Consider the following 19,439-nt stretch of genomic DNA (forward strand, 5'->3'; position numbering starts at 1 on the left):
ATCTCTCAAAGCTAACCATTCTTCTTCTACTGTATTCCTTTCTCCTGTTCTTGTCAATGGTTCCCTAATGCTCCCCCTGAAACACTCCAAAACCTCTGGTTCTTTCACTTTATCCAGATCTCGTCTCCTTAAATTCCTACCTTTCTTCAGTTTAATCTACAGTCTATTAGCAATAAATTGTGGTCTAAGTCACATATGCCCCTGGAAATATCTTACAATTTAAAAACCAAGTTCCTAGATCTCTGTCTAATCATTATGTAATTGATCTGAAGCCTTCTGGTGTCTCCAGGTCTTTTCCATGTATACAACCTTCTTTCACAATTCTTGAACCAAGTGTTAGCTGTGGTTAAGTTATGCTCTATGCAAAATTCTACCAGGGGGTTGTTCTTTCACTCTTTACTCACAGTCCATATTCACCTACTACTTTTACTTCTCTTCATTTTCTTATTACTGAATTCCAGTCTCCCATGACTATTAAATATTTGTTTCCCTTCACTACCTGAATAATTTCTTTTATCTCATCGTACATTTCATCAATCTCTTCATCATCTGCAGAGCTAGTTGGCATATAGACTTACATTACTGTGGTGAGAGTGGGCTTCATGTTTATCTTGACTACAATAATGTGCCCACTATGCTGTTAGTAGTAGTTTATCAGTGTTCTTATTTTTTTATTCATTACTGAACCTACTCCTGCAGTACCCATATTTGATTTTGTATTTGTAGCCCTGTATTCACCTACCAGTAGTCCCATTCCTCCTGCCACCGAACTTCACTAATTGCCACTGTATCTAACTTTAACCTATCCATTTTCCTCTGTAAATTTTCTAACCTACCTGTCTGATTAAGGGGTCAGACATCTGCATTCCAATCCGTGTAACACCAGTTTTGTTTCTCCAGATAACGACATTCTCCTGAGTAGTCCCCACCCATAAATCTGAATGGGGAACTATTTTACGTCCAGAATATTTTACCCAACAGGACACCATCAGCATTTAACCATACGGTAAAGCTGTATGCCCTCAGGAAAAATTACAGCTGTAGTTTCGCCTTGCTTTCAGCCATTTGCAGTACTGGCACAGTGTTGCTGTTTTGGTTGATGTTACTAGGCCAATTCAGTCAATCATCCAGAATGTTGCACTTGCAACAACTGAAAAGGCTGCTACTTCTCTTCAGGAACTGCACATTTGTCTGGCCTCACCATGAAGGGCAGTGAAACGGGGTGTAGCATGTTGTTGACGTACCATTGTGCAGTAAGGCTGCTGCAGATGGAAACGAAAGGGTTACTGCTATGAAAAGAAATGGCACCCCAGACCATCCCTCCTGGTCATTGGGCTATATGGTGGATGACAGTGTTCAGTATCCGACCACTTTCCAGGACATCTCCAGACATATCTTCAGCCTGTAGATGCCCTGGGCAGAGGTGGCATACCAACGTGGCTGTGGCATACCGTACAGCCCAAGAACCAGTAGTGATGGCTGGGGTGACATTTCTTTGTATAACAAGACCCCTTCGGTTGCCATCCGCAGCACCCTTACCATTCAGCAGTATGTCAACGACACTCTTAATCCTGTTTCATTGTCCTTCATGGCAAAGCCATCCTGGCCTTACACTTCAGCAAGACAATGCCCATTTTCACGTGGTGAGAGTTTCTGCTGCTTGTCTTTGTGCTTGCAAAACCCTAACTTGGCCAGAAGGGTCACCAGATCCCTCTTAATTGAAAGCATTTGGAATATTATGGGTACTCCAATCGTCCTGTGATTTTGATTATCTGACACACCTGTTGGACAGAATTTTACACAATACCCCTCAGGAGGAAAAACTGAGAACTATATCAATCAGTGCCAAGCCAAATAACTGCTTGTGGAAGAGCCAAAGATAGATCAATGTGTTATTGACTTGCTTAGTTTGTGAAGCTCTCTCTCTCAAGTCAGTCATCATTTTTTTCTGGAACTGTACCCATTTCTTTGCCTGTACATGTACATCCCACCTACCAATTTCCATTCCATTCCATTGGATAACTCCTTCATGGTGTGTGTGTGTGTGTGTGTGTGTGTGTGTGTGTGTGTGTGTGTGTGTGTGTGTTTTTTACCACCTAAGAATGTATTTTGTCATGAAGTAGCTGAGTGAGGAATACAATAAGTAATTTCTGCTCATGTACAGAATGTAGACAGCATTACCCTCATCTAATGAATGTTTTGCAATACTCTTCATGCCAACTTTACATTTTTTGCATGCCACCTGTCTTTGTGCTGTGGCAATTTGAACAGCCAGCAGAGAGAGAGAGAGAGAGAGAGAGAGAGAGAGAGAGAGAGAGAGAGAGAGAGAGAGTTGACAAGCTTTACAATAACTTGGCACATGAACAGGAAACAACATTTTCAGTTTCTTCAGGAGACTCTATAAAGCAATATTACAGTACCTGTCAGGTATCCAGCTGTAGTAGTGTTGCTGATAAACAAATCATGCCTTTGATCCCTGTATTCAGCCCATACTGAGGACTTCTCCAATATGCCTTCTATTTTGCTCCCTAAGTGGAGATTTCGAGACATGGCCTTCAGTGCCTTCACTATTTGAGCTTTAGTCATAGCAGGGTTCTCAATGGCTTCCAGTCTGCCTTCCAAAAGGCCTAATAGGTATGGCACAATATCAGCATCTAAAGCCTTTAATAACAAACACACACATCCATTATTATTTATCAAATGACCTTAATTCAAGCACAGTGCAGTTATAAACATTATATGACCCGAAGATGAAATTAACCTGATAATGCCTTACTCTCATATCACATACTTTTTTGACATAGGATTACAACAAAATTTGAGAAGCTTTTACCTGTTTTATAAGCTGATCCTGATTTGCAGAGAAAAGCCTGTTCAGAGCTTCACATCCAACACCAATTATGTCTTTACACGTCTGCATTGCTTGCTTCATGGGTTTGATGCAATCTGTATGGGCCATTGCTTGTATGCAAACCTTCAAAGAAGTCACCACAACATTTTAAAATGAAGGAAATGAATAAGAAGAGTTTTTTTTAAGCCAAGTCACAGCTTCAGTTTTTGAATGAAACAGTAAGTAAATCATAAATACAGGGCGTTTATAAATGATTGTTAAATGAAAGAGCAACTCAAACAGTTTTACCAAGAGCCTTATAAATGTGCAATATGAGCACCATTTGTCACATGGCACACATCAAGTCTATAGCCAAGCACTGGATAGGCCGATAGGGGCACAATGACAGGGCTTGCTTTGCGTGGCCTCCACGATCACCCTACCTAACGCCATGCAATTTTTTCCTTTGACGTTTCATCAAGGACCATGTGTACATGCCTCCGCTACTAACAGAATTTAGAAACCGGATTGAAACAGCTGTTGCTACAATCACTGAAGACACACTTATCAACATTTGGGAAGAACTCGACTATAGACTTGATGTGTGACATGTGACAAATGGTGCTCACATTGAATATTTGTAAGATTCTTGGTAAAACTGTTTGAGTTGCTCTTTCATTGGCATATCATTTATAATTGTAAGTTTAATATAATGAATATTATAAAGCATTAAAACCCTGATATTCATTTATAAACACCCTGTATAACTATTAATTTTTGAGAGGTTGAAGGAATGTGCCCAGATTTAGCAAAGCATGTAATATACAGTTATGCAAATAAAATTACACTTGCCGAAACTTAATAGTGAACAAATCAGCACATAACGACAATGAAAATTTGGACAAACAATTAGGAAACTGACACTTAAACTACAGAAACTCTCCACTTGAAAAGTGAATAGGAGCATGTTGGTGTGCACCAAAGACAATACACAAGAATGTATGTATGGGACAAATACAACATCAATACAGATAAAGGGCATCCTGAAAGATAAGCTTTTGCATGTACACAAATCATGAGGTACGATGACATTAAAATACAGATAGAATAAAAATGCAATAAAATAACATCTCCAATATTGTGCTGAATTGTATTGTGTTCAGTTGATATCGCATCAGTGTGTGTCCTCAGTGAAACAGCTGTTAAACTTTTAAATTTTAACATTCAACACAAAATCATTAAAAGGTCTGTCACTGCTAAGGTGTAGGAGACCTTTGACTGCCTGGTTCAGGCCAGAAGCAGAATAAATCTTACAACAAAGATAGGACATAACAATAAATGTCTAAGCTATGTAGGAACAAAATGAAAGAATTCAAAGGCAATGCACCTTCTTGTGTTTGATGCATATGACGAGACAAAAGTAAATCTGAGAAGTGACTAATTGTTATAGCAGATTTGGGAATCTGTTGGCAGCCAGAGCATGGAACACTTGTAGAACAGTGCTGCTTAGCCAGTGCATTGCTCAAGAATGGTTATTCATCAACCGACATAAAAAGAGCATTAAGCCGAGTGTGCCAAAATCAAGCAATGCACAAAAGCTTTCCTACGTTTCATTAAGGACATTCCTTATTGCACAGGAAAAATCTTGAAAAAACAGACCAACGAGATAATCTACAAACCTGCCCAGAAGATATAGGTTCAACTAAGCTGGCCATGGATGCTTTTAAACCACTGGAAAAAGCAGGATTCTATATAGTTCTGGGGAGGTGTAAAAGGTACGATCAAGAAGCGACAATAGTTTTTTGAAGTTTGCATGGTTTATACAACCAACATTCAAATGTTTTTGTCTGTATGTCAACACACATCTTCCTGATGCACACATGAATTTTCATCTCTTTTGAAAAAAAGGTTATACATGTTTCTGAATCTACAGCAAGTATGACAACAGTTTACAAGTGGTATAAACTTATCAAAGAAGGTTGAGAAGACGCTGAAGATGAGAACCACCCCTGACACCCTAGTACATCACTTAGAGATGACAATGTGGTAGAAGTATGTTAGGTTGTGCCAGAAATGTATTTTTTCCTGCAATTTAGTTCAGTGCTACTTTATTAATTACTCAATCTACCAATCTAAACATCAGAATTCTTATGTAGCACAGGATTTCAGAGGTTTCTATTTTCTTTTAGTCTGAACTGCTTATCATCTATGTTTCACTTGCATAGAAGGCTACACTCTAGACAAATACCTTTAGAAAAGAATTTCTAATATTTAAATTTATTTTCGATGTTAATGTATTTCCCTATGCATTTTCTTGAAGTTATCCGCAACAGATAGAATATTCCATAAGTTACCAAGCGTGCATCCAGGATAGTTTTATTTCTTCTGATATTTTGGCTGATAACTGTACAGGCATTTTCAAGGTGAGATGCTCACATAATTAAAACTCCTTGACATAATACTTGCTATTGTCAGCCTGCATTTTATGTCCTCTCAACTGCAACCATCATCAATTACTTTGTACCACAGATAGTAAAACTCATTTACTACAATGTCTCATAGTCTGGTCTAGTATTCACAGCATTCCACAACCCTTTTTTAGTTGTGTTGATATTTATCTTATTACCTCTTTTCAAGACATTACTCATTCCCAGAATGAATTTTTGTATTGCAGTGTATTATGTACTGATATGAATTTTCCTGACACATTAAAGCTGTGTGCCAGACTGGAACTCGAACTTGCAACTTTTGGCTAGGCAAAGGTAAAAGCTTTGGGTTCCAGTCTGGCACATATTCCAATAGGATAACTATAGGGGAGTTAAAGAGTTATCAGGCTTGCTGGGGTGAGCGGGAGAGTGGTGTACTAGCCCAGGGGGCTCTATCTGCCAGGAAGTTTCATAACAGCACACATTTCACTGCAGAGTGAAAAATTCATTCTGGGAAACATCCCCCAGGCTGTGGTGAGCCATGTCTCCACAATATCTTCCCTTCAGAAGTGTTAGTCCTAGAAGACATGCAGGAAAGCTTCTGTCACATTTGGAAGGTAGGCAACGACGTGCTGGCAGAAGTAAGGCTGTGAGGACAAGTCATGTTTAGGCGGCTCAATTGGTAGAGCTCTTAGCTGCAAAGGCAAAGTTCCCAGGTTCGAGTCCCAATTCGGTGCACAGTTTTCATCTCATATTCATTCTGATCAGCTGTTCTTCCAAGTCTGATATAATCTCTGGCAGATCCTTTTTTTTCTCCCCCTGCCCCCCCTCATGAAAGAACATTTTAGTTGATAGCTGTATGGAACGTGTCTTTTTTAAGTGCTGTCAGACCAGATGAGACCAATTGCCTTGGATGATTGTAAACCATTCACAAACACTTACAGAATGCTTGCATTAAAGCTCGAAGGATTGGTAATAAAGGCAGACTATGATGATAAAAAATTTTATAAGCTGGCCTTCCCCTGAATTGAATGTAGAAAATGACAGGCACTATGTCCTCTTTTCTAACGAGTTAATATTTAGCTGAGTGAACGAGTACAGTGATACTCTGTAGGCCAAGGGAGGACATTATGACCAACAGTAAGTGGCATAACATTTTCATGTTGGTTGCATCATAGTCTCATGCTGAGACTACAGTTCACCAGAGGGTGCTTCATTGAATTTATGGTCATGTCTCTACAGATCAATAGGTATGTATCACAAAACATACTACGGTGCCAAATGTGAAGAGGAAGCACTATCCCAATGGAGTGTTCTAGTCCCAACAGGACCACTCACTTGTTTCACATTATATGCATAGTTTAGCAATGGTTTTCACAACAGACTGATGTCGACTTCATCCACTGGCCTGTTTGAGTGTCTGACTTGAATTCCACTGAAAGTTTGTGGGTCAAAATGAAGCGACACATGAACTTATTATACTGGTCAATACCAGCCCCATACAAATCTGATCAACTGTGGGACATACTGTTGGATACATGGCAGAGACTGACCACCTCCCTATCTCGTTAGATGAGGCAGATAACTGATACCAATCAAGAGTGAACCTTGAACTAGCCTTGTCCCTAATGTGAAACTTTCCTCATCTCGCATTATTCCCCTTTATGTTACAACATTGATTCAACTGTATGTTTGTCAAGTAGGAACCTACATGACCTCATTGCACTCTAAATTTTATTTATTGAATTTATGCTACTTAATACGTAAAACACACAAATTTGAAAAAGCACAAGTAAGCCAATTTGAAATGAAATACAAATGATGTCCTCACATGAGACAGTCAGAGAAAACAGTGTCAACAATATAAGAACAGATAAACCTTAAAATAACAACATTCTCTTCCTTAGTGCCCTCCCAACATTTTCCACATTTATTGCGCAAAATGGATAGCATCCCAGGCACTGTGCCCATTTCTCTATATTAGTCTTCAGTGAAGAAAGCACTGTAAAATGTGCATTCAATATCTTCTTACTCAGATTGCAAATATGAAGCATTAAATTTCTTTCATAGTCTGAATGACTGTTAGATACATTTCCTATTTTTTTCTGTTTATTTTCCAAGATCAAAACATTCACTACTCTCTTCTTTGATTCTGTTACAGTGTTGTTCTCTTTAAATTGTTTCAAACATTCCCTGTATGGAGATGATGATAGTTATTTGACAAATTCAGGTCCTGCTGATTTTACTGGAGCTACTGGCTCCTGGTGTGTTTTGCTGATTTTGGGAGGTGGATTAATGCTATTATGGACTCACATTTACTCTGTTGTTGGCATCTCATATCTCAAACTCCTGGTGTACTGCAAAATTTCTGTTTCTAACTAAATGCAGGTCACATGGGAAGAGTCATGTTTTCCAGAGCCTGTTTGCAGCAATACCTATGATACTGTAGTACTAATGTAAGTCTTTGATTTGACTACTGAGTGTGGGCTTCTACTATGAAAACTCTGATGTTACATGAGCCTGTAAGGTACATGAAGAATGCTTTCACCTGATCCATTTTCACCTTGCATCCTGTGATGATGGCCAGACTTCGCCCCACTTTGAAATATCATCAAGATATGACTGAGTATTTATGCAGCTTCTCTCACACAGTACTTCATTACAGATAATTGCATCACCTGCAAAAAGTCTGAGATTATTATTATTATTATTATTATTATTATTATTATTATTATTATTATTATTATTATTATTTTTCTTTCCTGTCTCAGGCGTTATGTCTGGTTAAAAATTGAAAGTGACACGGACCTTGATCAAGCTTGACTTCCTTTTAACTGAACGGTATATTTTACATTGCATTTAGGAACTTTCGGGTAATTGAACATATATCAATAATTACAGATTTCTGTAGTTGTATATATACGTTTGGATGTAGCTGTATTGCAATGATGTACTGGTGGATATTGTGTGATATGACTCCTGTAGTCGATAGTATAATTGGTATGATGTCAACTTTATCTTGATGCCACATGTTTTTGACTTCCTCAGCCAGTTGGATGTATTTTTCAATTTTTTCGCCTGTTTTCTTTTGTATATTTGTTGTATTGGGTATGGATATTTTGATTAGTTGTGTTAATTTCTTCTTTTTATTGGTGAGTATGATGTCAGGTTTGTTATGTGGTGGTGTTTTATCTGTTTTAATGGTTCTGTCCCAGTATAATTTGTATTCATCATTCTCCAGTACATTTTGTGGTGCATACTTTTATGTGGGAACGTGTTGTTTTATAAGTTTATGTTGTAAGGCAAGCTGTTGATGTATTATTTTTGCTACATTGTCATGTCTTCTGGGGTATTCTGCATTTGCTAGTATTGTACATCTGCTTGTGATGTGATCTACTGTTTCTATTTGTTGTTTTCAAAGTCTGCATTTATCTGTTGTGGTATTGGGATCTCTAATAATATGCTTGCTGTAATATCTGGTGTTTATTGTTTGATCCTGTATTGCAATAATGAATCCTTCCATCTCACTGTATATATTGCCTTTTGTTAGCCATGTGTTGGATGCGTCTTGATCGATGTGTGGCTGTGTTAGATGATACGGGTGCTTGCCATGTAGTGTTTTCTTTTTCCAATTTACTTTCTTTGTATCTGTTGATGTTATGTGATCTAAAGGGTTGTAGAAGTGGTTATGAAATTGCAGTGGTGTAGCCGATGTATTTATATGAGTGATTGCTTGTGTATTTTGCTAGTTTCTGCTCGTTCTATAAAGAATTTTCTTAAATTGTCTACCTGTCCATAATGTAGGTTTTTAATGTCGATAAATCTCCTTCCTCCTTCCTTTCTGCTTAATGTGAATATTTCTGTTGCTGAATGTATGTGATGTATTCTATATTTGTGGCATTGTGATCATGTAAGTGTATTGAGTAATTCTAGGTCTGTGTTACTCCATTTCACTACTCCAAATGAGTAGGTCAATATTGGTATAGCATAAGTATTTATAGCTTTTGTTTTGTTTCTTGCTGTCAATTCTGATTTCAGTATTTTTGTTTCCTTTGTCTATATTTTTCTTTTAGTTCTTCTTTAATATTTGTATTATCTATTCCTTTTTCTTGTCTGTGTCCTAGATATTTATAGGCATCTGTTTTTTCCATCGCTTCTATGCAGTCGCTGTGGTTATCCAATATGTAATCTTCTTGTTTAGTGTGTTTTCCCTTGACTATGCTATTTTTCTTACATTTGTCTGTTCCAAAAGCCATATTTATATCATTGCTGAATACTTCTGTTATCTTTAGTAATTGGTTGAGTTGTTGATTTGTTGCTGCCAGTAGTTTTAGATCATCTATGTATAGCAAATGTGTGATTTTGTGTTGGTATGTTCCAATAATACTGTATCCCTAATTTGAATTATTTAGCATGTTGGATAGTGGTGGGTTCAGAGCAAGGCAGAACCAGAAAGGACTTAATGAGTCTCCTTGGTATATTCCACGCTTAATCTGTATTGGCTGTGATGTGATATTATTTGAATTTGTTTGGATATTAAGTGTGGTTTTCCAATTTTTCATTACTATGTTTAGGAACTGTATCAATTTAGGATCTACTTTGTATATTTCCAATATTTGTAGTAACCATGAGTGGGGTACACTATCAAAAGCTTTTCGGTAATCAATGTATGTGTAGTGTAGCAACCTTTGTTTAGTTTTAGCTTGATATGTTACCTCTGCATGTTACCTCTGCATCCCCGTGGAGGTCCGGGAAAAGAATAGGCCTCCGGTATGTTCTGCCAGTCTTAAAAGGTGACGAAAAGAACGAACCACTAATAGGGCTAACCCCCCTTTTAGTGTGATTAGTTGGTTCAGAACACAACTAAAGAAGCCTCGGACAAGTGCCGTCATGGTCGGGGATGACGCTTGAACCCTATGCCAGCCCACAATGGTAATGACACTGCTAGCCAACTGGAAAATGATTTAAATCAAAATAGAGGTGTTTTGCAGGATATGCTTCCTGCAACCACCCTAGAAGGAAAACAAAGATAGAGGATGAGATGGTCAGATGAAGTTAATCGACACCTCATGTCCTGTTATTACCAAGCAACAAACCTAGGAACCAACACAACTGGATACAGATCACAAGTATACACAACATTTATTACCAGATACCCAGAATTAATATTTTTAACAGAACAACGACTAGCTGATCAGATCCGTGTAATAATCAAAAATAACAGGATACCCCAGTCAGAATTAGAAAACATCGAACAACAAGTACAACAAATACTGGAACAAAATAATGTGCAATCAGAAGAAGAAGAAGAAGAAGAAAATACAGTAATGGACGCACACATCCCAGAGCAAACAAACAAAGAACAACACGCATCAATTAAACAATCAGAGGAAAACGAAATCTTAAGACTGCCACCAGAACAAGTACAAATAGAACACTAAGTGACACACATGTTAGATATAGAAGAAAAATTTCAGCTGACATATATAGAATACAAAGACACAAATACAGACATTAGACCATTCTTGCATAGACCGCCAAATAACCCACAAGTCGAAAAAACAATAACAACTATCAACACAATCATACACAACAAAATAAATGAAAACACAACTGTGGAAGAGCTACAACTACTGGTTTATATAGGAGCACTCACTACACTAAATATACTAAATATAGACGCTAGGCAGAGATCAGAATCAACCAACACACAGAAGAAACCCACAAAACCAGCATGGCTACACAGGCTATAGATCAGAAAAACTGAGAAAAGACATTGGACAGCTAACAAAATTTATAAGAAAAGAAATATCAGACAAAAAACGAAAAAGGTTAGGTAAAATCTCACAACAAGAAGCGATAGAGCAATTAGATGAAAAGAAGCAGAAATTACAAGCATTGTCCAAACGACTTAGAAGATACAAAAAAAGTGAAAATAGAAGGAAACAAAACCAGACAATAGATAACAAACACATTAAAATAGACAATCCACCAAACATAACAGACATTGAACACTTCTGGAGCAACATATGGTCAAACCCAGTACAACGTAACAGGCATGCACGGTGGGTAGAAGCAGGACAGACACATACAAGATGATACCACAAATGCCTGAAGTGATAATTTTGCAACATGAAGTCACCAAAGCAATTAATTCTACTCACAATTGGAAAGCCCCTGGAAAAGATAAAATAGCAAATTTCTGGCTAAAAAAGTTCACCTCAACACATTCACATCTAACTAAATTATTTAACAATGATGTAAATAAAATAGAAAGAAACTTCCACATGGGAAAAATATATTAAAAACAAAGATTCCAAGACTTACCAAGCGGGAAAGCGCCGGTAGATAGGCACAATGAATAAAACACACAAACACAGAATTTCGGGCTTTTGCAACTGGTGGCTGCTTCGTCAGAAAGAGGGAAGGAAAAGGAAAGATGAAAGGATGTGGGTTTTAAGGGAGAGGGTAAGGAGTCATTACAATCCCGGGAGCGGAAAGACTTACCTTAGGGGAAAAAAAGGATAGGTATATACTCGCGCGCGTACGCGCACGCGCACACGCGCACACACGCACACGCGCACACACACCTATCTATCCATCCATCCATACACACACAGACACAAGCAGACATATTTAAAGGCAAAGAGTATGCCTTTAAATATGTCTGCTTGTGTCTGTGTATGTATGGATGGATATGTGTGTGCGTGTGCGCGAGTAGATACCTATCCTTTTTTCTCCCTAAGGTAAGTCTTTCCGCTCCCGAGATTGGAATGACTCCTTACCCTCTCCCTTAAAACCCACATCCTTTCATCTTTCCTTTTCCTTCCCTCTTTCCTGACGAAGCAGCCACCGGTTGTGAAAGCTCGAAATTCTGTGTGTGTGTGTGTGTGTGTGTGTGTGTGTGTGTGTGTGTGTGTGTGTGTGTGTGTGTGTGTGTGTGTGTTTATTCATTGTGCCTATCTACCGGCGCTTTCCCACTTGGTAAGTCTTAGAATCTTTGTTTTTAATCAATTATTTAACAGTTACATTGCAGACGCATACACATTGCCTGATACACTTACACATGGAATAACTTATATGAAACCTAAAGATCAAGCAGACACAGCAAACCCAGCTAAATACCGCACCATAACATGCCTACCAACAATATACAAAATATTAACTTCAGTCATTACACAGAAATTAATGACACATACAACACAGAACAAAATTATTATTATTATTATTATTATTATTGTATTATTATTATTGTATGGAAGTCATTGATATACAACATGAAAGCAAGGGTCCCAACACACTTCCCTGAGGCACACTTAAAGTTAGTTCTACCTCTGATGATGACTCACCATCCAAGACAACATGCTCCCTACCAAGAAGTCCTCAATCCAATCACAAATTTCACTTGATACCCCACAGGATCGTACTTCTGACAACAAGCATCTTCAGATGTGGAACTGAGTCAAATGCTTTTCAGAAATCATGAAATACTGCATCTACGCAACTGCCTTGTTCCAAAGCTTTCAGTACGTTATGTGAAAAAAGTGCAAGCTGAGTTTCACATAATCAACCCTTTCAAAATCCTCACTGGTTGGCACTCAGGTGGTCATCTTTTTAGGATATCTCATTAGTTTTGAGCTCAGAATATGTTCTAAGGTTCCACAATAAATCAATGTCAAGGAGACTGGATGGTAGTTTTTGCGGATCACTTGTTCTATCCTTGTAGACAGGTGTAGCCTGCACTTTTTCCCATGAATTGGGCATGGTTTATTGTTTGAGGGATGTATGATTGATTGTAGTCAGATGAGGGGGCTAACTTAGCCATAAATTCAGTATAGCATCTGAGTAGGATTCCATTGGGCTGTAGAGCTTTGTTCAGTTTTAATGATTGCAGCTATTTCTCGACACCACTGACACTAATACTTATTTCACTGATCTTTTCAGTGGTATGTGTATTAAATTGGGCTAATTCTCCTGGGTTTTTCCTTTTTAAAGGTATATTTCAAAATGGAGTTAAGCAGTTAAGCATTTCAACTTTGGCTTTGCTGCCCTCAATTTCAGTTTGTGTCTCATTTGCTAAGGACTGAACACTAACTTTGGTGCCACTAACAGCCTTTACACATGACCACAAATTCTGTGGGTTTTCTGGAATATCATTTGACAATATTCTGCTCAGTAGTCATTGAAGGTATCACACATTGCTCTCTTGACAGCCAAACATGTTTCACTCAGCTCCCATCAACTTGTAGCCCCTACATTTTTTGTTTTAAGCCTATTATGCAGTAATCTCTGTTTCTTTCAAAGTTTCTTACTGTGACTGTACGCTATGGAGGTTCCTTCCCATGAACAGTTGTACTTTGTACATATATTTAGTGCATGGTCAACTAGTCTTTTAAACCTGAGGCACAGCTCCTCTACATGCTCCTGCCCTGTGCTGAAGTATCAAGTTCCTCACCGAGATTTGACTCTACTGATTTTTTATCTAGTTTACTGAACATATATGTTCAGTTGTTGTCCTTTGTACTTTAGTGATCACTATTTCTGCAACTGCATCATGGTCACTGATAGAGGATGTCCACATCCAAACTGCTAAGAGCTCAGGTGTATTTGTTGCCATTAGATCCAATATATTTTTCCCAAACAATCTCACATGCAGCTTGAGTTTCTATCTCAGTGGATTTGAGTTTCTTGTCTACTGCAGCAAATACACCACCTCCATTTTCCATTTTGCTATCTTGTCGATATATATTAAAATTTTTCGTAAAAACCTCACTATCAATTTCAGGTTTCAGCCAGTTCTATACTAAGTAGTATGTGAGCTTCACTGCTTTTAAAGAGTGTTTCAAGCTATGACATTTTGTTGCAAATGCTATGGCAGTTACCCATTGGAATTTTAATAGTCTCCCCAGTGGGAGGCATTTCTTTCAATCTTACAGTGATACTTCTGTTTTTCCTACAGCTATTGTTAACTGGGTTGGATGGAGAGTCACCAATCCAAAAACCTTGTGTGCACCCCATGTACAGTAACTGGGTAGCAGCCTCTGATGTGTAGTGAATATCTGACCTACTTGGGGAGGGGAGACCCTACAGTTCTCAACACTATGGCCCAAGTCCAGGAAGCTGCAGCTTAGCTTTTCGCAGAACCTTCAAAATCTCTGGTTCAGTCCTTTCATTCAACTCAGAACCAGACCCACAATCAGTTCTGGTGACAATGCTGCAAATTGTGAGATTCATTGACACTCCATGCACAAGGCTTGTCTTCTCAACCTTCTCTGCCAGTCACAATAATGATCCAAGCATGACCTCTGAGCCCAAACGGCAGGCATCATTCATTCCAACATACACTACAATCTGCAGCTGGTTGTACCCTGCTCCCTCAATTCCTGTCCCTTGCTGCCATTTCCCTAAGGGATACTATCATTTAGCGTATGTCTGAACTGCAACAAATCATCTGAAAAATGGACCGCTCTGTTAATTTGTGTAGATGTCACTAGAACTCTGAACTCAGAAAGGGGCTTATCATTACATTTCTCCTGGTATAATAATTGTCTGATTACGAAGTTGGTGGATTTCATACAGTGAGAAATTTAACAGTGGTTGCACTAAAATGTTCAATATCAAAATGGTGTTTTTTTTTCCCATTCAAATTTCTTATCACCAAAGTAAATTTCTCATGGTCATTGGTTACGTGTTGCTGAAATATGTTCTCTATCATCACAAACCAAGTTTGTGGTTGATTGTATATAAATAGCAGGGCCTTTAATTGCAGGCATGTTGTGGATGAACTGCTGGATCCAGCAGATGAAAAGCTCATTACTCACTCATTACTCGAAACTGTGGTCGCAGCTCTGTTGTAGAGCTCATAATTACATATGGCTGCAAACCAATGCTATTAATCTGAGCTGAGACGCTCTTTAAGTCTGACTTATCATCATCTTCCATCTCAGCAAAAATGTTCACGGTGTTGTGAAATGTGGACATTGCACTACTAACGTCATTTTTGTTGTCCTGCATACGTTTCATGTTCAGAATTGACAAGGGAGAGCAAGCTCCAAATGGAATTCATTGTGTTAATGCATATTTCTGCCATATGCGAAAATGCTGTTCATGCTGAAGCATCAAAGTTCTTAGACAGGGTCACCAATTATGAGGCCTCTTGCTTTATTCACATAAGTAACTGTATGTAGCTTTTGAACGTACAAAATTAACTTTTGTTCATGAACGTTACAAATACAAGGGCATTTGGTGAAGCATAGAACTTACAAGCAACACAAAGATAAAATGCACATTAGAGAGGTCACATGTAAGAACTGCTGATCTCTCAACAGACAAGCACAACAATGCACCACTGCCCCACAGAAATTATAATATTACATTGATTTATAAGAGCAAGGTGTATGCCTTTTAAGTTAACTGATCTTTTGGACAGCCCTCTTATAGATCAATGAAGTTTAACATTTTTCTACTGTGCAGATTCTGTCTTGTAAGAGTGATACCGAAGGTCTTCAAAAATTCATTTATGACTGCCACTCCTACTTTATTAAAGATCATATCACTTTTACTTCTTTGCTGAGAAACAAATCTGTTGAATTACACAAACAAAATCCAATTTTTCATGTAAAATGCATCATTTTGTAGAAACCTCAGAGAAAGAAAATAAAATAAACTGTTGTGTGATCTCTCATGTTCTCTCAGCACAACTGATTGATTATTGATATGCTTCCAGACAGGTTGAAGTCCATACAGTGCATACATATAACAGCATACCTTGCAGCACCTGAAGAAGATGGTTGGATTGGTCATCAAAATATTGTGCATAAAATCGAAATAACAACTTGGCAGAACACCCTGAAACACACTATTAAAAAATAATCTCTTACGTGCATCAGCAATGGTTCAGTTCTTGAAGAGGTAGTTGTAGCTCTAGGGAGGTTATCAACTAAAGTTCCAGTCTTTCTATTTGGAAAAATAACACACTTGCAAGATTTTTCTCTGCTTGAACAAGATGATGTAAAAAAAATCATTCATTTTCCTTCTTCACCTAGCGAGGTGGCGCAACAGTTGGCGCACTGGACTCACGATTGGGGGGACAGTGGTTCAAACCTGCATCCAGCCATCCTGAAATAGGTTTTCCGTGATATCCCTAAATCACTTCAGGCAAATGCCAGGATGGTTCCTTTGAAAGGGCATGGCCGACTTCCTTCTACATCCTTCACCAATCCAATGGGACCAATGACATTTCTGTTTGGTCCCCTCCCCCAAATCAAACAACCAACCAACCATAATTTCTTTTTTCAGACTTTTTTGTTAGTTGGTTCATCATTACGAATACAGTAAAAATATACAGTAATTTCACAGCAGTGCTGCACAAGTGACACAGAACAATGCACTGCATGTGACAAAGGTATTCTACAAAAACTATTGAACACTGTGGTCTGGAATCAAGTTTTGCTTATCACAATGTTGGGACATAACACATTGGGGAGTAGAGGAGGGAAGCAACACAACTGGCTGTGGTGCATTACCATGTGTCCATAAACAGCTTATCCCTCATCACTGAGGGTTGAAAAAGTGCTCCATATATTGCTACGAAAAGTGGTTGTATTTTATCAGTCAAAATATTTGGAGGCTATTAATATCCTTTCAGAAGTGTTTCACTTGTGCTACAAATATCATAATTATAATCCCTCTCCATAACTGAATGGTCAGGTTCACACAGTGCACCTGGGTTTGATTACTGATGATAGCATGAATTTAAACTGATATTGTGTCAGGTGCAAATATTGGAAACAAGCTGTGAGCCACGTGACATGATTTTCTGTATTTACTCGAATCTAAGCCGCACTTCTTTTCCGGTTTTTGTAATCCAAAAAACCGCCTGCGGCTCACAATCTAGTGCAAAGTAAGCGGAAGTTCTGAAAAATGTTTGTAGGTACTGCCACAACTAACTTCAGCCGTCGAATATATGTAGTGCTACACAGCCATGCTTTGCATGTCACAAAGATAAATACTGGCGAAAAAACCTCTGTCAGTAAATAAATTTTTAAAAAAGTTGTAAAACGAGCTTTTTTTCTCCGAGTTTCGACCACTGCATTTTCATACATTATCCAACGAAGTAAATACAAATTCTATATTGTTCATCTTCGAATGTTGCAATATTTCAATGTACTACGAAAATCTGACAAGACTGTTTGGGATGTTTGTCAATATGGCCAACTCTACGTTCTGAATTTTTTTCTACCTGTGAGAAGAAATGTTTGCTATTCTTTCGTGTTTACTGCTTTCTCATTTAAATCCTGTCTGCCTAATAAACTACGGAACTAGTGTGTGAGAACAGCAAATGCGGAAGAATTACATATCACGTCATGTTTATATTCGTATTATTCTTATGCCTAATATTGATATTGTCAGAAATGAAGCACGACAATTGACTAGATTTTTAAATCTAAGATGACTCCAATTTCCATTTTTTCGCTAATGCGACAATTCCCCTTTTTTATTGTAAGCGGCGGTAGCACGCACAAAAGTAAGCCATGCCGTGAGCGGCAACAGGCCGTAAACACACATTATCAGAATGCGAAAAACAATGCATGACACAGTACAATAATGCATTTTCAGCTTAAAGTGATGTAAACACCTGTAACAAAGAGCACAGCACTTATCAGATCATAGAAAAATAAGCAATCAATTCAAACCAGACGAAGAACGTGAAAAAGGAAGGGTACTCGTATAAATACGGACGGAGCGCCTGATACATAGCAATGGCTACCTGGTAAAGCTTAACTGCTAAGCTTACGACTCTAACCGAACTACTGTAGCTGTATCGTCATTCATTCGACCTAAATTGTGTCTCATATTACAATGGACCAACTTTGTTTCGTTTTGGAGGTGCAGCCTAAAATTTTTCTAACCCCTTGAATTTCGAGTCTCGCATTTCAGGTGCGGCTTAGATTTGGGAATTTTTTTTTCCTTGATTTCGAGTATCATTTTTCAGGTGCAGCTTAGATTCGAGTGTGGCTTAGATTCGAGTAAATACAGTATGTATCTATAACCATAGAACAAGAAATTTATTATTACATATACATGGGGCATGCGGGGAGGGGGTCACAATTAACAGTGAAAACTGACGTGTGTGAAAGTATATGCTAATACATGCAATAACATTCCCATAAACATGGTTCCATAAACTACCAATTTTATGTGCCATTGACTTCAGTACGAAATACTATCTGAGTTAGTAGAAACCAGCAACCAGCCCTGGTTTTGCATGGGTAGAATGTGGCATTTACAGCTGGAAAACTCATTTGGCATAACGGTAATAAATTATATGCACAAATATTCCTTGTGAATTGATCTATCTGTTAGAAAAAAATCTTATCAGAATCCCTACAGAGGTTAGCCTTCATTCAGGCAGAAAACACAGCAGAGGGCTGCAAGTAATAATATGTCTATATCTTTACAGATTCTGGCCAAGCTTCAATTCTCTGTGAGTAGCAGTAACTACGTACTTTACTGCTTTTCCTGCCAGATACCAACTCCTGTAGCTGACCATCTCGTGACTGCTATCAGCCATGATATGTACTCCATATGCCTATTAAATATGGAATCAATAACAACAGATACACTGCACAACCATCATTACTATAATTATGAATTATATACAAATATCTTCCTTGTGGATCAGTCTACACTACTGGAAGTGTATCAAAATCCCTACAGTATTTCTGATATTAGTCTCCACATACATGGTGGGGGGGACTTTAGTTTATAATATATACAGGTGTATTTGAAATGTGATCTTTACAAGGCAGGAGACCTGGGTTGAAATAGAAGTCCAGCACATATTTTCAACTTTCCCCATTGATTTCAATCAGTGCCTGCTCACACCCAGTGTCTGTGATTCCGTCATGTCTAAATACATTTGTACCAATTAGGCTTATATTTGATACAAAAGTCAGTGATAGTTCATAATCAGACATTCTTGATTATCTCACAAATGGCTCACTTGCAGACCCATATTTACTAATCTAATCTAATCCCATGTTTACTGGAACGTATTTTTCTTCTATCATATACTTTCACCAAGGTCATTTTTTGCTATTAATTAAGACACACCCTGTAAACAAGCTATGGACTTTGAAGCCTAGGTACCCCTTTCAACTTGACATCCACAGCAGCTGCTT

The 19,439-nt window shown here is 38.1% G+C and overlaps 1 protein-coding gene across 1 annotated transcript in view; it reads right to left on the bottom strand.

Annotated features, from left to right (window-relative positions):
• The window catches only part of LOC126273173 (dnaJ homolog subfamily C member 13), a 337,754-nt gene that overhangs the window by 12,636 nt on the left and 305,679 nt on the right, over nucleotides 1–19,439 (bottom strand). The window contains exons 34-35 of the mRNA XM_049976652.1: nucleotides 2,834–2,974; nucleotides 2,421–2,661 (exon numbers count right to left, since the gene is read on the bottom strand). Of these exons, the coding sequence (XP_049832609.1) occupies nucleotides 2,421–2,661; nucleotides 2,834–2,974 (382 nt within the window). The remainder of the gene's footprint in view (nucleotides 1–2,420; nucleotides 2,662–2,833; nucleotides 2,975–19,439) is intronic.

This window comes from Schistocerca gregaria, chromosome 5 (genome assembly GCF_023897955.1).
Source record: "Schistocerca gregaria isolate iqSchGreg1 chromosome 5, iqSchGreg1.2, whole genome shotgun sequence".
In the NCBI taxonomy this organism is placed as follows: Eukaryota; Metazoa; Arthropoda; class Insecta; order Orthoptera; family Acrididae; genus Schistocerca; species Schistocerca gregaria.